At 40.4% G+C, this 20,494-nt stretch overlaps 1 protein-coding gene across 2 annotated transcripts in view; it reads left to right on the top strand.

Moving 5' to 3' along the window:
- UTP15 (UTP15 small subunit processome component) overlaps positions 1-20,494 on the top strand; it is a 25,435-nt gene extending 4,941 nt beyond the window's left edge. Inside the window, exons 2-13 of one of the 2 annotated variants that reach the window (XM_061621042.1) lie at positions 3,545-3,700; positions 4,078-4,170; positions 6,073-6,257; positions 7,101-7,279; positions 8,129-8,254; positions 10,083-10,218; positions 11,315-11,399; positions 13,440-13,583; positions 14,527-14,628; positions 15,836-15,969; positions 17,406-17,464; positions 19,629-20,494. In XM_061621042.1, coding sequence (XP_061477026.1) covers positions 3,611-3,700; positions 4,078-4,170; positions 6,073-6,257; positions 7,101-7,279; positions 8,129-8,254; positions 10,083-10,218; positions 11,315-11,399; positions 13,440-13,583; positions 14,527-14,628; positions 15,836-15,969; positions 17,406-17,464; positions 19,629-19,822 — 1,527 coding nt within the window. In that variant the 5' untranslated portion in view covers positions 3,545-3,610 and the 3' untranslated portion in view covers positions 19,823-20,494. Of the gene's footprint in view, positions 1-3,541; positions 3,701-4,077; positions 4,171-6,072; positions 6,258-7,100; positions 7,280-8,128; positions 8,255-10,082; positions 10,219-11,314; positions 11,400-13,439; positions 13,584-14,526; positions 14,629-15,835; positions 15,970-17,405; positions 17,465-19,628 lie in introns of both variants that reach the window. The other variant, XM_061621032.1, reaches the window with a different exon arrangement.

Raw genomic sequence — 20,494 nt, 5'->3', positions numbered from 1 at the left:
AAATATTTTGTTTTAATATATTTTAAGAGAGAAAGCTCTTAAAATGGATAAAGATAGAAGGAAAGCAAAAGGAGAGAGAAACACAATCAGAACCCTAAATGCAATAATACAATGACTAGTACATAGGGACAAAGAGAACTACTACAATAATTATTGTACAGAAATAGAAGAGGATAATAAAAAGGTAAAACAAGAGCCCTATTCCAAAAGATTAGAGAAATCAAAGGGAAATTCAAACCAAGAGTAGGGATGTTGAATAATTAATAGGGTACTGAAATAAAAGGAAGATGAAAGCAATACACTGAAGAATTATATGAAAGAGGTGCAAGGATGACAGAGTCATTCATGGAGGAACCGTATGAAGAAGAACCAGAAATCTTAAAATGTGAGGTGAAAGCTGCACTTATTTATTTATTATTATTTATTAATGATATTTATTAGTCGCTTTTTTCCCAAAATGAAACTCAAAATGACTAACAAAAAAAATCTCAAAAACATATACAGAATAAAGATAACAGTACAAAAGCATACCAAGCAAAACTCAATACAATAAATAGAGCAATACGATAAAAATTGCAACACACAACGCAACTCAAATACAGGTTTTCTCATATCCCCCTCCTGTCCCCAAAACTCAGAACCTACTAGTTCAGCCATCGTAGCCAAGAAGCCCCCCCTCCCCCGGCTTAGGCTACAGGAAGCCCCACTTCAGGTGTGTTTGGTGGCAGAAGCCACCTCGGAAACAAGCAAACAGGATGCTACCGCATTGGAGATGGAAGCAGGGTGCCTCTGCATGCCAAGTAGGAGGTCTCTGTGGATGCAGGAAGGCCATGGAGCAACCCAGCGGGTGGCCCCCACCTGTGTGGGTCCAGAGGTGCAGCTTCAGGTGGGAGTTCTTGATGTAGCTCTTCTTGCAGCTGGCGTAAGAGCAGGTGTAGATGGCAGTCCATTTGGGAGGCCAGAAGGTTAAAATACTTGGAAGAAACAAATCACCAGGAAATCAGGCTCCCAATCTGTATGGATGTGAAAGTTGGACAGTGAAAATGTGGACAAGCGAAAAATCAACTCATTTGAAATGTGGTGTTGGAGGAGAGTTTGGTTTATACTATGGACTGTGAAAAAGGCAAATAATTGGGTGTTAGAACTGTTGGAAGTGGGGCAAGAGCAACTCCTGTTTTGTTCTTTATGTTCCAGAAGGGAGATAGAGTTAGGGTCGTCCAGATGGATAGGCTTGACTACCTTTCCTGTGATGCTCTGATTGCCTGCCTTCCGTCGTTGGACTGATATGCTTAGGGAAGCTTATCTGCCCCTCCTCCTTCTGCGCTTCCCTTCTTCTCTTCTTCAACTGTCTGAGAGAAGGAGACATCTTTGTCTCTGCTCTCTCCCTCCTGAGCCATGAGGGCAACTCCCAAACCTGGGCATTGCGCCTCCAACTTAGTTAGTTAGAATTAGGTATGCCTTTCCTGCCTACTATGTATTTCTATAAATAAAGTAGCTTTTCTTATTTTACTAAGTCTTAGGTCTCAGTGATCTAAATGCAGGGTAAAAGCTTGCTACTTAGGTAAATGCACTCACTGGCACACACGTATCTCAGACCATTACTGATCTCTGCTAATATCTATACAAATTTACATAACAAGAACAAATTAAACCAGAATTATCACCAGAAGCTAAAATGATGAAACTGAGGTTATCATGCTTTGGACACATCACCAGAAGACATGATTCACTAGAAAAGACAATAATGCTGGGAAAAATTGAAGGGAGTAGAAAAAGAGGAAGGCCAAACGAGATGTATTGATTCCATAAAGGAAGCCACAGACCTGAACTTACAAGATCTGAACAGGGTGGTTCATGACAGATGCTACTGGTTGCCGATTCATAGGGTTGTAATTGCCTTGAAGGCACATCTCACGCACGCACGTACGCACACACAAAAGTTTGTGGGGTTTTTTTTATGTTTTAAAGTGTTTTTAGTGCTTTTGTTTGCTGCCCTGGGCTCCTACTGGGAGGAAGGGTGGGATAGAAATCAAATAAATAAATAAAAATAGTGCAAATGACTGGCAGTTTTATTCTCAACCCCTTTCCTTACAATTCCCTACACTGAATAAGCCTTTCTCAGCGTCACAGCTAATTCAGTCCCCATCAATGTAAATGTGAAGTTATTGGGGGGGGGGGTTGCTCCAGTATTCACTACTTCATATTTACATATGTTGAATCTTATTTGCCATTATGTTGCTCATTCCCCCAGTGTGGAGAGAGAAATCTGATTCTGGTTGAGTATCCTGGTTAGTTAACCAACATTAAACCAGAGTTTCTCATTTTGGATGTAATAGGGCACTCGGGTTTGAAACAAACTGAGATTCCTGTGTGTGAGGAGAGGAGGAGGAAAGGATGAATGCATAGCCCCAACACTCATTTGTTGCTTCATGAGCTATTGTTTGTGGTAAGAGAAGCCAATATGATACCTTCCATCCAGATGTGGTTGGACTACCGCTCCCATTATTCCCTGACCATTGGCTACACTGACTTGGATTAATGGAAGTCGAAGTCCAACAACACCTGGAGGGCACTAGATTAACTATTCCTGGTTTATGAAGTCAGGAATATCTGTCTGTCCTGGGCATCACGTTCTTTGTCAACTGCAGTCCTTAGCATATATATTAACTATGATGTTGGTAGCTGACATTAACTGAGAGTATTGCATGCATTGAGCCAATATTGACTTACCATTGCTTGCTCCCCCCTTTAGAATCTGAAACAGCAGTGCTTTTCTGTAGTTTTATTGAAGGATCGTAGCTTTGTATTGCATGTAGAAGGTTCCAGATTTCAACCTGTGACATCTCTAGGACTGGAGACCCTGTCTGAAATCCTGAAGAGCTACTGACAATCATTGTGGACACTACTGAGCTAGATAGACCAATGGCCTAAGTATACAGCAGCTTCCTATGTTCCTTTGATCATTCAGTCCCTACATTTCCTGGCAGTGCAGTTTGTGATTACTCTGCAGAAGAATCTTTATTGTGTTGTGATCCTGGAGAAACTTGGACAGTTCAGAGTTGTTTTGAAATCACTTGTTGCACTGCATTAGCGTTTACATGATCAGAGCATATAGGTTTTGTCTTCTAAGTAAAATGCTGATATTCAGTTAGGTCAGAGGGCTTGTGCAGCTCTTCAAGTCTGGTTTAGGTACAGACTAAGGAGATACTGGTAAATGTTGAGCCTGTATGATTGCAAGAGGAACAGAATACTTTTTTTAAAAATGAGGATTAAATGTGTAATTTCAATCAAAATGAGGGAAGGCAGGCTAGCTCATATCATAGAATCATAGAGTTGGAAGGGGCCTTGTAGGCCATCGAGTCCAACCCCCTGCTCACAGCAGGAAATCCACAGCTAGAGCATCTCCCGCAGATAGCTTTCCCTCCTCTGTAACAGCCTCAGTAACAAATAGTATTTTAATTGTTTTAAGATCTGAAGTACATGCTTATTTAGGATTGTAGATAGACTTCGGTGTTTTATGTGTTCTTGTTTTTTCCCCCAGAAGCCTGGACTACTTTTGCCTTATGAAGTTTGCAACCGTGGAAGATTACACTTTGCTACTTCGGACAAAATGGCTAACTACAAACCTCTCATAGTACAGTCTTTTCCAAAGCTTGGTGAGAAAGTAACAAAGGATACTTTGTACTGGAAGAGTTACAAGGTAACACTACATAGTTCCAGCCCCAATAATTTGACGCTCTAGTTCAAATCTTAGATGTCTGATTTGGATTTGGATATTGGAAAAGAGTGCAAGCAACCTTTGTATTTCATTTCTGTATTTCCCTGCATTAGGATAATAGCCTGGTGATTTTAAAAATGTTTATGCTCTTATTTCTTAAATAGGTATACCTCTGCCACAATTCTACTGCTTTGTTATGGCACTGAAATACAAAGAAAAACTAGCAAGCTTTTGAAGAAGTTTTTAAAGTTCATATTTCTTTTAATATTTTGTTGTGTTGTTCCCTCATTTCTGTAAATGTTCTGTTAAAGAAACTGATTTAAAAATACAATATACTAACTGCTACCATTTTTTTTTAGGCTCCAATTCAGATAAAAGAGTTTGGTGCAGTGAATAAAATAGATTTTTCTCCAGTTCCTCCCTATAACTATGCTGTCACAGCCTCATCAAGGGTAAGGTTTAAAATACAGCCCTGTTTTTCTACAGGTTTTTCCACAGCCTCTTCCTGTACTCTTATTATACTGAGGCTCTGCTAAATCTGCTTCCAGTAGGATCCTATTTTGGCTGCAGTGGAACAAGCATCTGCTTCTGCTGCAATTATGAAAGTAACACCATAGCACTGTGTTGCCTTTTGTTGCAAAGGCCTCTTAGAATTGTGTTTGTTCCCCAAAAGCCTGTTGGAGACATTGTTAATATTTCTTTTGTATACAGATATTATCATTATACTGACCCAGAGACCAGGATATGTTCATTATTTAGAAAACCGATGATACATATGCAGAAAGGAAAAAAATGTCTGGCAATGAAAGGATGGGGAAAATTATTACTGCAGCAGCAGAAGTTTATTTGTAGTTTGTAGTTCTTAATGATGATGTTTCTGTCTGGCTTGGTTTGGATGTAATGGTAAATTATGGTTGAGAGCAGTAATCTTCCCTGCCCGCTGCAGGCCAAATTTGATAGGCAGGCTGTTTGTCAATCACATGACATTAGGTGACCCCCTTTTTTGTTTGCGTGGTTTGAAATCAACTCTGCGGGCAAATGTACAGGCTGCAAAGTGGTCCGCAAGAACTGACAACAACCAACAAAGAGCCTTTGCGTGTAGTTTGCAGATGCTGCTGATTGGCAGTGCCTGCAAACCGTTTTCAGCAAAGCCAGATCTTCACAATATTGTATATGATGTCAGATGTAGGGGAGGTGGGTGAGGCTTGTCTGAAATGGCTTCATGTGCTGGGGTGGAAAGCTGGCAGACCTAATTAGGCTTGTGGGTCAGCATTTCCCCATCCCTGCTTTAGAGTTGAGTATATGAGCTTAGGGCTTGCTCTCTTCTCTTCCTTGGGTGCAGCTGCAAGGAGGAGATCAGAAGCTTTCCGCAGTCTGCTCCTAGTTTTTTAGCTAACCAAAACTCCTCTTGAGTTTGGACATAATGAGAGAGCCTGGCTAGTTTGAAACCAGAAGCAGAAGTTACCAAACACCTCCTTGCAACTGTGCTGGAGGGGAGAATACATGAGTGTGAAGCTCGTGCATTTAACTCTAAATCATAATTCATCATTGGATTCAAAAAAGCTCTCTGCCTATATAAAAAAATACTAAAATTAAATCCTGTGTTTGTTACACCTACTGTAATATGATAAAAAATCCAGAATGGAGTAATGCACTTAAAAGCAGCGTTGATTTTTAATGTTTTGATTTTAAGTTCTGTGGGACAAAGTTAAAAGGAGCGTTGTCAGCAACACGGTTGAGGAGGGGCAAAACCATTTACGAAAGCAGGCTTATTTTGTTTATTTATTTATTTACTTACAACATTTCTATGCTGGCCAATAACCAGAATTCTCTGGATGACTTACACTGACAGTATTAAAAACAATATCCAAGCTCATGAAAATACAAATGCAGTACAAAAACAAATTGAGCAATAAAGAGTAAAGCAATCAAATGGATAAAGGGAGACTCGCAGGCTGATTTCAAAAACATTAGAGTATAGCCTGATCTTGATGTTGTTTCTATTTGCACGCTTTCTTTTCCCCAGATAAGTAAATGGCCCATTGAGACCAAAGGGGGAAGTAAAGTGTTCAGAATTGTCATTGCTCTGGTGGAAAACCCTGCCTTTTACCTTTACCTACTTGACATGGCTCAGCTTCCATGGAGGAAAAGCCATACACGAGGCTGTAAGGCATCTCTATGCATATAGCCTACAGGCATTGACTCTCCCCCTCTTCATCCTTGATGGATCTTTTGCTAACATTAGATGTCCAGTCCAGCAGTATACAGACATTTGGCCGAAAATATTTTGATATTCCAGTTACTTTCCCCTCATCGTGCTGTTATGTCATTCTATGCATTACATTTTGTTCTAGATTCACATTTATGGTCGATACTCCCAAGAACCAATTAAAACATTCTCTCGCTTCAAAGATGTAGCTTACTGTGCTATGTATCGAGATGATGGGAAGCTGCTGGTTGCTGGCAGTGAAGAGGGCAGTGTTCGACTCTTTGATATCAGTGGGAGAGCACCATTGAGACAGTTTGATGGCCATACTAAGTAAGAGAATGTATTATTTAAATTGTTGGGTTATGACTGCAGATTGCAACATTTCTCTGAAGTAGTCCCAGCAGTTGGACATCAGAAAAGCTATTCTGAAGCAAATGATTTCTTGGTTGCCGTCAACATATGCATTAATTTAGGCTGCAAATGTGACATGCAATTTTTACACTAGAGGCCTGTGTTCTTTTCCCAACTGTTAGGTCCATTCTGCACAGTTTGGTTTTACATTCCACATCATGTTGGTATAGAAAATGTATTTAAAGAGTGCTTTTTATGTAATCATGAAGTGAGTTGCAAACTCATGGTGTGGATTTTGCACTGAATTAATCCTTTGATGTCTTCCCTTGTGAACCCTCCTACCAATTATGATTGGGGCCCCTTTATCTTGAGAGTTTTTACTACTAAATATCTAGGCAACGGCTTTTCAGTTATGGTCCTGATATTCTGGAAACACTAACCACTTAAGGACACTCTCTCACCTCAGTCCCCTTTCTGTTTCACAATGTACAAAACCAGGAAATTCCACTCAGCTTTTTGGTGAGTTCATCACCGTATCTGTACACAGGCATCAGACCACTCATCCTAGGTCATATCAGGCTTTTTTTTGGATTTCCTACTGCTAGATTGGCTGGAAAGCTTTTGTGTATAGTTCTTCTAGACTTTTATCAGTAGTAATTTACCTCACAGGGTTGTTGTAAGGATAAAATGTATGCCACCTTGAGCTCCTTGGAGGAAAGGTGGAATAAAAGTACAGTTGTCATAATCGTTATGTAGATAAATGGAAAATTTATTCGTGTGAACAAACATTGCAAGGGACTAATTTTGAATCTTGCTTTTTAGAGCAGTACATGTTGTTGGTTTTCTGTCTGATAAGTACCGAATAATATCTGGAGCAGATGATTACACATCAAAAGTATGGGACATTTCATCCTCATCAGAAATCGTATCTTACAATGAGCACACAGACTACGTGAGATGTGGTTGTACTGGTAAACTGAATGCAGATATTTTTGTAACAGGTTTGTGGTTCACTTTCTACATATCTGTGTCAAATTGCTGGACACGCTCACTTTGCAGATATTGTAGGGTTTGCCATAAAACAGGTGGCGTAAAGCAGGCTGGGGGCCAGATGTGGCCCTCCAAGCTTCTCTATTTGGCCTTCAGGATTCTCCCTATCCCATACCCCGTCCTTAACCACATATCCTCTTGTCAGGCCACACCTTCGCCAGCCTTATTTCATACCCTCCTGGAGTGTGTTTTGCCTCACTGGATTGTATCCTTGAACTCCTATAATGCCTCTTGGTTTCCTTGATGGAAGATAGAGAGGGGTGTGTTTGTGTAGAAACTAGCCTACTTATAAAGGCTGTTTTGCCTGTTTCTGTCTCTGGTCCCACTCGCTACTACCATTTGGCTCCTGGAAGGCTGTCTAGAAGGGAAATGTGGCCTCGGGCTGAAAAGGTTTCTCTACGCCTGCCTTAAAAGGTTTGCTTGCAGTACGGCTCTCTTCACTTGTCTGCTCCATATTGTCTTAAAACTTTGTTGGTTTCTAATTTTTTATATCTGTGTTCAGATAAAATGATTTTCTGCTTCAGCACAGTTAGGAGGGCTAGATGAGGGTTGATCACTGATGTTTTATCGGTGGCTATTTCAATCATATTAGCATCTTTTCTAAAACATGTTTTAGGTGTGAACAAAAAAGCTGCACCTAGAACAGCATTACATTCTTTTGTATGTGTCAAAGTCTTGGGGATGTATCCAGCCAAGTCCTACTCAGAACAGACTCGTTGAAATAGTGGACTTGTAGTCATGATGTCAGTTGTTACAACTTTCAGTCTTTTCCTTTATTTTCCCTCTGGGGTGCCTTCTAGGTTCATATGATCATACTGTGAAAATGTTTGATACACGGGCAGAAAAAAGTGTCATGACGATAGAACACGGGCAACCAGTTGAGAGCGTTAAACTTTTTCCTTCTGGAGGTCTTCTTGTGACTGCAGGTATTTCATCTAATGATAGTTTTTCCTCTTCTCTCTCAATCTCTCCCCTTCCCCATTCAACAACCATAGAGTTTGTTTTTGTTTTTATCTGCAGTGATCCCCTTATTTCTTTCTCCTCTTTGTAAATGATTGTGGGTGCAGAGTCTATTGGCAAGAGTGTATTGGTGTGCTGCCATAAGGTTCTGTACCATTCGTGGTTGAAGGCCTGTGTGCCAGGGCTCGCTGGGCTATAGCTTCTAATGTCTTTCAGATTTTTTCCTTGTTCAAGGGTATATTCAAGTTTTGATTTTAGTCTTGGTTTTCCATAGAGATGTAATATTTCCAGAAATTTTGAAGCCATGGAAAAAACCAGTTTTTTTCCATTTTTTCAGAAAAAAACAGACATTTTCAGAAAAATTGAAAGTGCAATATTAGCACTTTTTACAGATTGAAAGTCACTTTGTTACTTCAGGAACATAAAATGTAATTATGTACAAGTTGGTTTGGCATAAAATTATCACATTTGGTATATTAAAATACATTTTATTCAAACAATTATTACAAATTGAATTTACTTTTTTAAATTTTTACTTTTTTTTGTAACAAATGGATCTACAAGATCCTGAACTGTAAGGAACACCTGAACTGTAAGGAACCTCTTTCGTTTTGCCAGTTTATGAGGAGCAGGCAAAAAATAATTTAAAAACAACAGAAGAAACCATTAACATTAATAACAAAGAAAATTATTGATGTCTCCGCTAGTCCTCCACGGTGTCAAGCAGACATAAAGCATCCATTCCCATAAAAAGAACTGAGAAAAAGGGGGGACCAGGATTCAATGAAACATTTTATTCATCATGCTAAAATAAAACATTCCATAATCCATTTTTCTTCATTTTTTTTCAATTTTTCCAATTTTTTGGGAAAAAAACAAAAACGGCTTTGGGGGAAAATGGAAAAATCGGTTTTTTTCTGAATTTTTCTGGGTTTTTTCCGGGCCTTCACATCTCTAGTTTTCCATCATCTTGATAAAACACACACACAGAAGTTGATTACATTGCCAAAGAGGTGTGCATGTGTGATTCCTTTATTTGCATTTCATGTAGGTCCTGTGTTTAGTAAAATCTATATGGGGGAAAAAGTTTTTCCTACCATAACGAGAGGAATTCTTTCTTTTGGAAATGTTTTCTCTTCTGCCAAATTATTGAATCACCTACTGACATAGTAGAAGCATTATGGAGTGTTAGATCACAAAGCAAAGCGGAGTGTGACTGTTTTATATTGGGTGGGGTATGTGTGGCCCTCCAAATGTTGTTGATCCAAAACTCCTGTCATCCCTGATCACTGGCCATGCTGACTGGGGCTGATGGCAGTTATAGTTCAGTAACATCTGGAGGGCCACAGGTTTACCATCCCTAGCTTATATCTTTCCATCCAAGAAAAAGCATGTCTAAAAATGGAATCCAGAAATGGCTGCTCCCAAGCACACACAAGCCCCCTTTATGCATGAATTGCATGAATAGTGGTTACCACAGCAGGGTTGTACTCATGGTCCTGTCCCCAGTGTCACTTACGTGGAAGTCTCCATGCAAGCACATGCATTCAGTGCAGATGTCCAAACTAATGTGTGGGTGTCTGTGGGTGGAGCCAGCAGTATGTCCGACAACAGAAGTAAGGCTGCACTCTGGTAATCATCTAGTGCATTCTTCATGCATGAAGGGGACTATAATTATTGTGTAAACTAACTTTGACTAGAGGAAAAACAGTGGCTGTATTTGTGCGTGCTTATAAAATGTCTTGTTCGTTACTTGTGATGTCTACAAATAAAAAGCCCTTCTTTCTTTTCAAGGTGGACGTTATGTTAAAGTCTGGGACATCCTTAGAGGAGGACAGTTACTAGTATCCTTGAGAAATCATCATAAGACTGTAACCTGTTTGTGTCTGAATAGCTCTGGTCAGAGACTGCTTTCTGGCTCACTAGATAGGTTTGTGCTTTTTTCACCATTTCTCTTCTTGGCTTTTCTAGAGAGGCTTGCCTGTAGAGGTGTAATACCTTGCATAGATCTGAGTGTGTTCTGCAGTTTTGCATTCCATCTGTAGGATGTAGAACTAGGTGTACAGTTTAGCAGCATTCCAAGAATATCGGCTTGCATGTAGTCTTTCTTTATTTCTGGTTTTTTCCCTAAAAGAAAAGATTAGGTGTGAAAGTATGGGCAGTGCATGGTGAATTGTGTGGCTATAAAGATTTCTACAGGGTGGGGCTTCAGCACTCTGCAAAGTTCCTTCCCTTTCCCTGTGTTCAGAGGAAACTGAATTGTGGAAATACTTGCTTCATGTGCATGATTTACAATGGAATTCAATAAACGTCTACAGTAGGGCCCTGCTTTAAGGCGCTTTGCTAATGCGGCCATCTCAGTTAGATGCAATTAAACTAAAGCCCCACTCATACGGTGCTTGTTCCGCTTTTATGGCAGTTTTGGGGCATTGCGCACCATTCTATTAAATGAGTTCCACTTTTCGCTTTTCGGCAGGAGTCTGGCATGTAATCCGCCGTATTAGTGGGGCCCTACTGTATTCAGAAGTAAGCCCTTGAATTTAATGGAACTTTCTCCCAGATAAGTGAGTACAGGATTGCAGACTTGTATAAGCTTGATGTAGAATTTAGGTGAACCTTGGTGTTTTTTGGAAAGAGTTCTGTTGATGTGAAGGCAGCTGATCTGAAACTCCGTGCATTCCACTCCACTCTTGTCCAGTAGCTAAGTACTAAAATTGTAAGGAAAGCTGAGAACTGCTTTAGTCCACCTGAGATTGGACCCACTCATAAATCCTTGCCAAATTGCTTACATCTTCTTAAATCTCCAAAATGAAATCTTGTTCCTCCTGCAATCCCATTTCATTTGACAAAAGTAGTTGCACTTCTGAATGATTTCCTATTGGACATGCAGGGTTGCTTATAGGCAATGCTTAATCCACATCATATTTTTTAAAAGTTGAAATTTCTTTGCAGCAACAAGATGCAAGTTACATTTCTTTAAAATATTTAACAGTGAGTACTTTGAGATCTGTGGGTTTTTTTTGTAGGCATGTGAAGGTTTACAGTACAACTTCCTACAAGGTGGTCCACAGTTTTAACTATGAAGCTTCAATTCTCAGTCTTGCATTAGCAGTAAGTACTAAAATAAAGCTTCTGGCAAGTGTGTAGGTAATGACTGTCTCACCGTTTTAGAAATATTCTGACTTTCCAATGAAAAGCGCTCTCTGCTCTGAATTTCAAAATGCTAGCTGTTGGATGCAAAAGTATTGGTGAATGCAGATCTTATGGAAATGAGTGGCAGTTGTGCAGGTGCAAAGTTCACAGATGTAGCATTCTTTCTTGTTATGGTTTGACAGCCAGTGTAATGTTGCCCATGATGTTTTTTTTCTATTTTCTCTGGACTGCGTCTCCAGTGCTTCTGTCCATTTGGGGCTGCATTTTTTGGGATTAAGTCTGCCATTGGGAAAGCTGAGCTTAGCTATACCCTGTATAATACTTTTGCCACATCTCGTAAGGCCAGGCCTTAAAGTCTCTTAACCAGTTTTTTTCTTCAAATAGCTAAGTGCAGCAGTTCCCAAACTGTGATCCTCATGCCACCAATGTTCCTCGACCTTCATTCAGGTGGTCCATAGCGTCAGGGCTGGCCCCAGACATGCTGGGGCCTTGGGCACAAGCCTGCCCCAGAACCTGGTGCTCCCCTTCTGTGATTTGTGGCAGGATTGCTGCCGCAGATTGCACGCCCCGCCATTCCCTTCCTTAACCCACCTATCTCAGTTGTTCTGCGGTTGCACACACAGTGCTGCCCTTAACAAAGATGGTGGCCGAGGTTTTCCTAAGGGGCTGAAGCCTCTGCTGCCATCTTGGTTCATGGCAGGGGTGCGCATGCACAGCATGCATACATGCCATCAGCAAAGATGGCGGCCGAGGCTTCAGCCCCTTAGGGAAACCTCAGCCGCCATCTTTAAGGGCAGCACTGCGTGTGCGACTGCAGAACAAGGTAGGTTAAGCAAGCGATCCTGCCGCGAATCGTGGAAGGGGAGCAGAGCCCAGGGGCCCTCGGGCCAGTGCCCCACCTGGCCGCCCTTTAGAACCGGCCCTGCATAGCGTATATGTAGATTTGTGATTGTAGACGCAAGATGACACATCCATTACATTAAATATTCATATTGATTTTAATTTCATTTTTATTGCTGCTTTTATTTTTTATATTGTATTTTATTACAGTTTGAATTCTGCTTAGAATAGAATGTTAGAAGCCCTTTTTGTCTTATTTTATACAGTGGCCTGATACCTTGATTGATAAATTCCATGGAGTTCAAACTGGAATACAATAAAATGCGATATCTAAGAAAGCAATAAAATACATTAAAAATCAAACCGCGCATTACAATTGCTGCACCAGGCAAAACAATAAAATCAAATTGTCTGCCAATACAGCACTTTTCAAGTGGTCTGTGAGGAAAAATGTTAGGAACCATTGGCTTAGTGCTTGCAAAAATGGTATAGAAAGAATGTGGGATTTGTGGAGTTTTTTTTTCAGAAGAGCTCTCTCTGGAAGGTATTGCACCATGTTTTCATTCACATGGCTATTTACGTCAGGCAAGTGATTATAAAGGTGGTCGCTGTATTTTGGAGCACCCAAAGCTACCTTGGATAACCTTAATTGCAAATGGCTGCATGGTCCATTGACCTCAACAAGTTAAAGTCTGTTGGCTCTGATTCTGATCTCTTCAGTCCTTTGAACATAGGACAGCACAATCCTATGCACATTTACCTTAGAGTGAGCCTCATTGGATGTAATGGGACTTAGTTCCGAATAAACATGCGTAGGATTGAACCACTAGGCTGGAAATTAATTTCACTCAGCCATTTGCTGATTTGGAGGAGACTTGAACTTCATCCTGTTCTTCAAATTTGGAATTGTTCAGGATACAGGGATGTCTTTCATAATTGCTCTCTGCCTAGAATAGAATGTTAGATGCCATTTTTGTCTTACTTTATAAACTGGCCTGACATCTAACTGATGAGCGGTCATTCAAAACTCCTTTGATAAAATAAACATTTTCCAAAGTAATTCTCCTGTAACTAAACAGAGAGAACTAAAAAGGTATCTCTGAGCTACAAGGTTTTTTTTCTTTTTGGTTAAGCAAGCCTGCTTCTTCTTCCTTTTAGCCTGAGGATGAAACTCTAGTTGTAGGCATGACAAATGCAATACTGAATGTTAAACATCGGAAGCGTGAAGACCAGCGAGAGCCTCTACAGAGAAGGCCTGCATACAGGACCTTTGTGAAAGGAAGAAACTACATGCCAAAGCAGGTAGGGGGGAAGATGTACAGAGCAGGTCCTGTTTTCTATTAGCAAATGACATGTTTTAATAAGGCATGTGTTTGTAATTTAATAACAAAGATATAAGGGAAATCAGTTAAGCTGCAACATTTAATTGGTTGATCAGAGGAGCATAGGAAGCTGCCTTGCTGAGTCAGACCACTCCCAATTTTTTTTATTTATTTATTTTATTTAGGGATAGCCTGACCACTGTTGTCCACGCACTGGTAACCTCCAGGCTGGATTACTGTAATATGTTATATGTGGGGCTGCCTTGAGGTTGGTCCGGAAGCTGCAGCTGGTGCAAAATGCGGCGGTGAGACTGCTCACTGGGGCAGGGTATTGCCAACATGTTGCCCCGCTGCTGAAAGAATTGCACTGGGTGCCCATTTGGTACTGGGCCGAGTTCAAGGTTCTAGTTTTGGTGTACAGGGAGCTTGTGTGCTCCAGTTGATCACTGTTGGCTGGAGCTCCATGTGCTACAGCTGATTGCATGATCAGCTGTAGGTGGGGAGCTCCCACGCTACAGCAGAGTAGGGCCCCACGTTCCGGCGGTTTTTGCTTTTTGGTGGGGGCCTGGAATGGAACCTGCCGTATAAGTGGGGCCCTAGTGTAATATGTTTTTAACCCTTTTTTAAAAGCTTTTAAAGTTGTTTTAGTGTTTCTGTTTACTGCCCTGGGCTCCTGCTGAGAGGAAGGGTGGGATATAAATAAATAAATAAATAAATTTATATCCCGCCCTTCGTCCCAGCAGCTAGCGTTTGTATGTAACTGGTGTGTGTGGGGGGGAGATACTCTTGATGTGCAAAATATATCTGGCTTTGTATTTCCATAGCAGGAGAAACAATATAAAACAAAATGAAGGTGGTGTTAACTTAAGTGGGATGGTGGTTTGTGGCTCTGATCGTGGACTCTTTCCCATTATTTTTTTCAGGAGGATTTCTTTGTCAGTAAACCTGCAAAAAATTGTTTGAAGAAATATGACAAGCTCCTGAGAAGTTTCCAGGTTTCTATGGCTCTGGATGCTGTACTTATGGTAAGGTAATATTACTCAGGTCATCTTTTAGATTAGATTGCTCAGCTATAGCTACACTGTCATACTGCAAAACTCTTTCCAGTGAATCTGCTGTATTGTGATTCATAACAAAGGTGTTACATTCATAGAATTGTATGCAACCAAATCGTATGTGCAGTACTACTTCCACGAGTGTAACAAACCTTCTCCTCCCCTCTAGAATAGATTTGGGGGCATGTGGGGGGAAGAGCGGGAGGAAGTTCCATTCTACACATACAGTGATTTAGTTAGATACAACCCATAGTATGCAGCCTAGCTGCTACTGCTAATTGTGGGAAATTTCAGAAAAAGTTGTTGGGGAATCCCTCTCTCCTTATCCTGTGGTGTCTCTATACTGTTTCATAACTCTGTGTGTGTATTTTAAGAGTTAAAAATACCCTCTTATATTTGATGAACTATGCTTGCTTCTATTCTATTTAGTTACTTATGCCAGAAAGCAAAACCTCATAAGGACTTGGAGTTACTAGGAGTAACTGTGGAGTATCATTTTCTGCCTGAGTCTACCCAAGCATGGGGAACCTTGAGCCCCAAAGGCTAAATATGGCCCTCTGCGCCTCTCTGTGTGGCTCTTGGGCCTCTTCCCAGACCACATCCATCACCAGGCCTGCTTTACACCATCCTTGAGTGTTTTTGCTTGGCTGGAATGTATCCTTTGATCATGCTGCATTTGCCTGCATAGAGGATAGAGAGGGTTATGTGAGTATATGTAAACTAGTCTACTGTATGCAGCTAAAATTTAAATTCATTGCCCTGCTCGCTTTTCCCTCTGACCTGACCCACTGGCATGTGGCCCTTGGAAAATTTCCCAGAAATAAATGTATCCCTCATGTGGAAATATGTTCCCCAGTTCTAATCTAGCCCATATCTACATAGGCTACCACCACACCTATAACTCTGCCCTCTCCTTCCGGCCAAAACAAGATGGCCCTTTCTGCATTTTGGTTGGGAATAGTGGTCAGAGTTTTAGGTTGATGGTCCTTGAGCAGCTCCTTGTTGTTCAGACCTCAAAAGACTGGCACAGGAACTAACGACAGAAGAGTCCAACAGGCAGGCTGTTATATTCTGAATGAACTAGTTTTTCTTTGTGGACTAGGAAGACCTTGGATTGCTTAAATGCATGTGATTCTGTTGCCACAAACTTGGGCTATAGAATGTTTTGTGTTTCTAGAATCCAGTAAGAAGCAAGTCACCTGAAGTTACAGTTGCTGTCATACAGGAATTAAACCGCAGAGGAACGTTGAAAAATGCACTTGCAGGGCGAGATGAAAAACAGCTCAGTGTCCTCCTTTCTTTCTTGATAAGGTAATTGCCAGGGCTGTGTTCTCTGGGCCAAACATTTGTGCTACAGATGGGGAGAAACTGCTGTGTGTGTTACACTTTCCAGAACAGGGCTTTCAAATGGTTTTGGAACTTTTTGACAAGTTCTGTTGAAGTGGAACAAGGAAAGACCAGGAAGTGAAACGTTTTGGTTGGATGATCATAGGAAGACAAATACCGATGGAAGCACTGCTTATTTTGTATGTATACATGTGACTTAGAAGCCTGCAGCCAGATAATTGGCAGGTTAGTTCATCCCCCTCTGCTTTTTAGCTCTCATTACTCCTTTTAGGATTGCCAGGTCATAACGCTGCAGTTGTAGCTGCAACTGGCAGAATTCCTTTGTCAGGAGCTGGAGATGTAGTCAACTTGGTATCCTGCAGGCGTTGTTGGACTCCAGCTCCCATAATCCCTGTTCATTGGCCATGCTAGCTGGGGCTGATGGGAGTTGGTGTCTCAGCAGGATTTGCAAGGTATGGTGTTGGCTACCCCTGTAAACTAGCAGCATTATAGCTCTTTGATTCCTAAGCCCTCTGAACTTACCTGCCTGGTTTCTTTCTGTGATAGTTTTATAACCTTTGTGCAGTTTCCCCATGGTCCTATTTTCTTCATCTCCCATGTATCCGAGAGCCATGGTTTCCTCTAGCCCCTGCTTCTCAGCCCAGTCTCCTTTGTTGTTTAACCACCATGGCTCTTGACCGACTTCCCTAGCACTTCTTCATCCTTCCACAGCATTCCCAACTTCCAAGGCCATAGCTGCTGTGGAGTCATTCAAGGCCCTCTCCAATTAACCTTTCTTGCTTCAGTTTCTAGTTATGGATTGCTAGGTATACCAAGAAGGAATACACTGTCAGGGCTGGCCAAGTTGCAAGAGAGGAAGTAGAACAAGCAAGGCCATTTGCTTCCATTCCACCCTGTCCCTAACTGGTTTCTTCTTTGCGTTCTGCACCATCCTCCATGTGAAGGATCGTGGCATCTATTCATTATGTTTGCTGGCTTTTAAATATTTTTTGCATTAAAAGTTGTGGCTTCTCTTTTTCACATGTCAGCTCCGATTTCATGATTCCTCACTTTCAAACTGATTAGCGAGTGACATTCCTCCATATATGTGATTTTAATGTGGACCTAGGTGCAATATAATCCTTATGCTTGGCTTTTGAAGTGGAGGTAAATATGATTGGTAGAGATAACCTTTCTTCTTTCTTTGTTAATGGAAATAAGGTGGAAGGGAAGGAACCTTTTGTTTCGAATAAGATGGAGAGACTTCTTTTTTCCAGCCAGCAATAGCCCTCTAGTTCTCATTTGCGTCATACCAGTTTCCTTGGACACTCTCTCTTTGTGATCCTTAAGTGGTTTTCTCTAACAATAGTGAAAATTTCTGAACTTTTACACCTAGCTAACATCTGGCTTTTAACTTGCAGCCATGTGACTGAAGCAAGATTTGCTCCTGTGCTGATAAATGTTGCAGAAATGATTATAGGTAGGTACTAAAATCTAACAACACTGATACAATGATTCATACCCAGCTGACCCAAGAATATTTTCTCTGTTGCTTTTCATAAAGAAGGATGGAATCCAAAATGGTTAAAAAAATGTACTTTTTGCTTTGCTTTGCGTACAAGGCTTGCTACACTACCATGATAGCCAGTTCAATAGATGGGCATGGTCTGAAGGCACATTATGCAGCAACCTTGCTGCAGCTAAGCAGGTCTGGATCTGGCCACAACATGTGTCATCCTGAGTTCTAATATAGAAGAAATGTGGAATGTAATCTGAACCATTCTCAATCCTGTTTGTTAAATTCCTAAAAAAAACTGCTGCACCATTAAGGACATGTGCTTATTTACATACTTCAATCAAATAAGCAAAACTTCCAAATTGCACCTAGGGGGTACACACATTTAATTTTTTTAAATTAAATTAAATATTATTTGGCCTGAAAAAAATTGTATAAAATTCACTAATGGGCAAAAAAACCTTGTGGTTTAAGAATGTACCTACAGCTAACAGATATTTCTATCAAACTTTAAAAAGCAGGGAAATTGGGCAGCTATAGTGAATGCACCAGGGGAGGAGGAGACCTGACCTCCTCTCTGAGATATTGTAGTGCCCTACAAATGTGTAAAAATGCAAACACAATTTGGGTTGGTCTTTTACAGTCCAATCCACTTCCTGTGGAGCTTGGAAGAATTTGGTAACATGCTACTGAGCATATGGTGAGAGGTGACAACACCTGCAATCAGGACTGTATCTTCAAGGATGGAGAAATACATTTTTGTATGTTTGTTGGTGTTCTTACTTTGCTTCTTTCTTGTGTTACTACTGTTTCTACAGAGAATCTAACCTATAAAATTATATTTTATTCTACAGCAGGCACATGTAGTCTCCCACCCAAATTTAAACCAAAGCTGTCCCTGGCCATATCCACACCAGACCTTTATTTCACTTTAGACAGTCATGGCTTCCCCCAAAGAATCTTGGGATGTGTAGTTTGTGAAGGGAAAGGTGCTATTCTCCTCACAGAGCTACAAGCTCCAGAAGAGGGGCTCACTGTTAAACCTCTCTTGCCACTGGAGCTCTATCAGGGGAATAGAAGTCTCCTAACAACTTGCAGCACCTTTCACAAACTATACTTCCCAGGATTCTTTGGGGGAAGCCATGACTGTCTAAAGTGGAATAAATGTCTGGCCTGAGTGTGGCCCCGATTAGCCAAGCCAAACAGTGAGTGAGTCTGGCTTTTAGAACACTGACAATTGGTTCTTACTGATGACGTCAGGCATGCTAATAAGACTTCAATGTAAAATTTCTTAAATTAATTGAAAATCAGCCAGGCATTCTTTTAACTGTAGAAGATGAAGGTCAGAGTATTGGGCAAGGTCAGTAATAGGATTACAGGTACTCTGTGAACATGACTGATTTTTAATTAATTTCAACAAATTATGAGACCACTGACAGAAAAGTCCAGCAGAGGTCTGGATTTTTTTCCTCATCTTTTACACTTTGAACTCTCAATCTCTCTGTTTTGTGTATCACTATGAAAACTTAGAGGGTTGTTAAGCAAGTGTTTCTGAGTTCAGGACTATAAATGTTGTAAGGTTTTGTTTTGAAATGTGTTTATGCAAAGCAGCAGAATGGTATGGGGGCTATTTTCAATTTCACATTGCAGAATGCAAAAAATCCATGCTGGCTATGGTATATAGCCACTCTCGTAGCTGTATAATATATGCACTTGATTATTTTGCATAATTTTTGTTTATCCTCCGCATGAGGAAAAGCCAAAAAGCTGTGTGTGATATACAGGAAATCTTATTTTTGGAGGGGTGACCATGTTACTCTGCTGCTGCAAAACCAACAAAGTCTTTATGAAAGCAGTTTTAAACCTAATTGAAATGATTTTATTGAAAACACAGTAGTTTTCATAGATAATGATGATCAGGATGATTTATAGCATTTGTATTGTGCTTGCAAATGTTCAGCTTTTCATTGCCTGTTTCATCTGAAACAAGATGCCGGCCTCACTTTTTTCAGTAAAATAATTTTTGTCTTTAAAAGGTGCAGTTGGAAACTCTTCTTATGCTTGTAAGAGATGTTAAACCGCATTAAGCACAGCTGTTCTATCTTAACATGCATCTTTTTCTTGCCAGATATCTACATGCATGTGGTCGGACAATCCTCAGTTATTGATCAGCAATTTCTAAAACTTCAGAATCTCATTGAAAAAGAGATTGATTTGCAAGAGGAATTACTAGAAGTCTTGGGGATGATGGATGCACTGTTTGCTACTGTAGCAAGAAAAAAGTCTGCTCCGCTGGATAAGGACAATACTGATGGGTTATAGAGGGCACTGCAACAGTGTCCAATACTGGACAACTTCACCAGAGAATTTATTGCATTCTACTCTTATTTTCACCAAATGTATTTTCCACACCTTTTTCAAAATAATTGCTTTGAAGCAGGAAGAAAAAAAAGTAACTTTTGAAGGATGTAAATTACTGGTGACTGAAGAATGAAGACCCCTTGGGAAATATTTTACTGCTGTCAGGGTTTTTTAAAATTCAAAAGGTATTTAACTGTTAAAACAATTCTGCCTATATTGTATAAAGCTGGACTTTATTAATACAAATCCATTGGGCTCTCAGTTTTATGATCTGTATGATCGCATACAGAATTCAAGCGGCTTCATCTTTTTCTTCCAGTTTTCTTAAGATGCATTTATTAAATTCCCAACTATTCATTGAACTAGAAATAAACATGGTACAATTTAAATGAAACTAGAATGACATTGTTTTCCATTTAGATCTCTCACATGGAAACATTTGTGGCCAGTGAGGTCTGATTTCAAGTGGGAAAATGATGTGTGGTGGTCATTTCTTCAGTTCTCAACTTTTCAGGTTTGCTGTATGTATTTCAACAAGATCTAGTTTTTGTATTTAATGGCATCCAAGAGTGCTTATGCATTTCCCTTTTGAAAATAACTTCAAAAATCCAAAGGATAAAAATTTAACATCAA

This window comes from Rhineura floridana, chromosome 1 (genome assembly GCF_030035675.1).
Source record: "Rhineura floridana isolate rRhiFlo1 chromosome 1, rRhiFlo1.hap2, whole genome shotgun sequence".
Classification (NCBI taxonomy): domain Eukaryota; kingdom Metazoa; phylum Chordata; class Lepidosauria; order Squamata; family Rhineuridae; genus Rhineura; species Rhineura floridana.
Note: the sequence above shows the minus strand (reverse complement) of the source record. Positions and strands in the feature narration are given on the sequence as shown.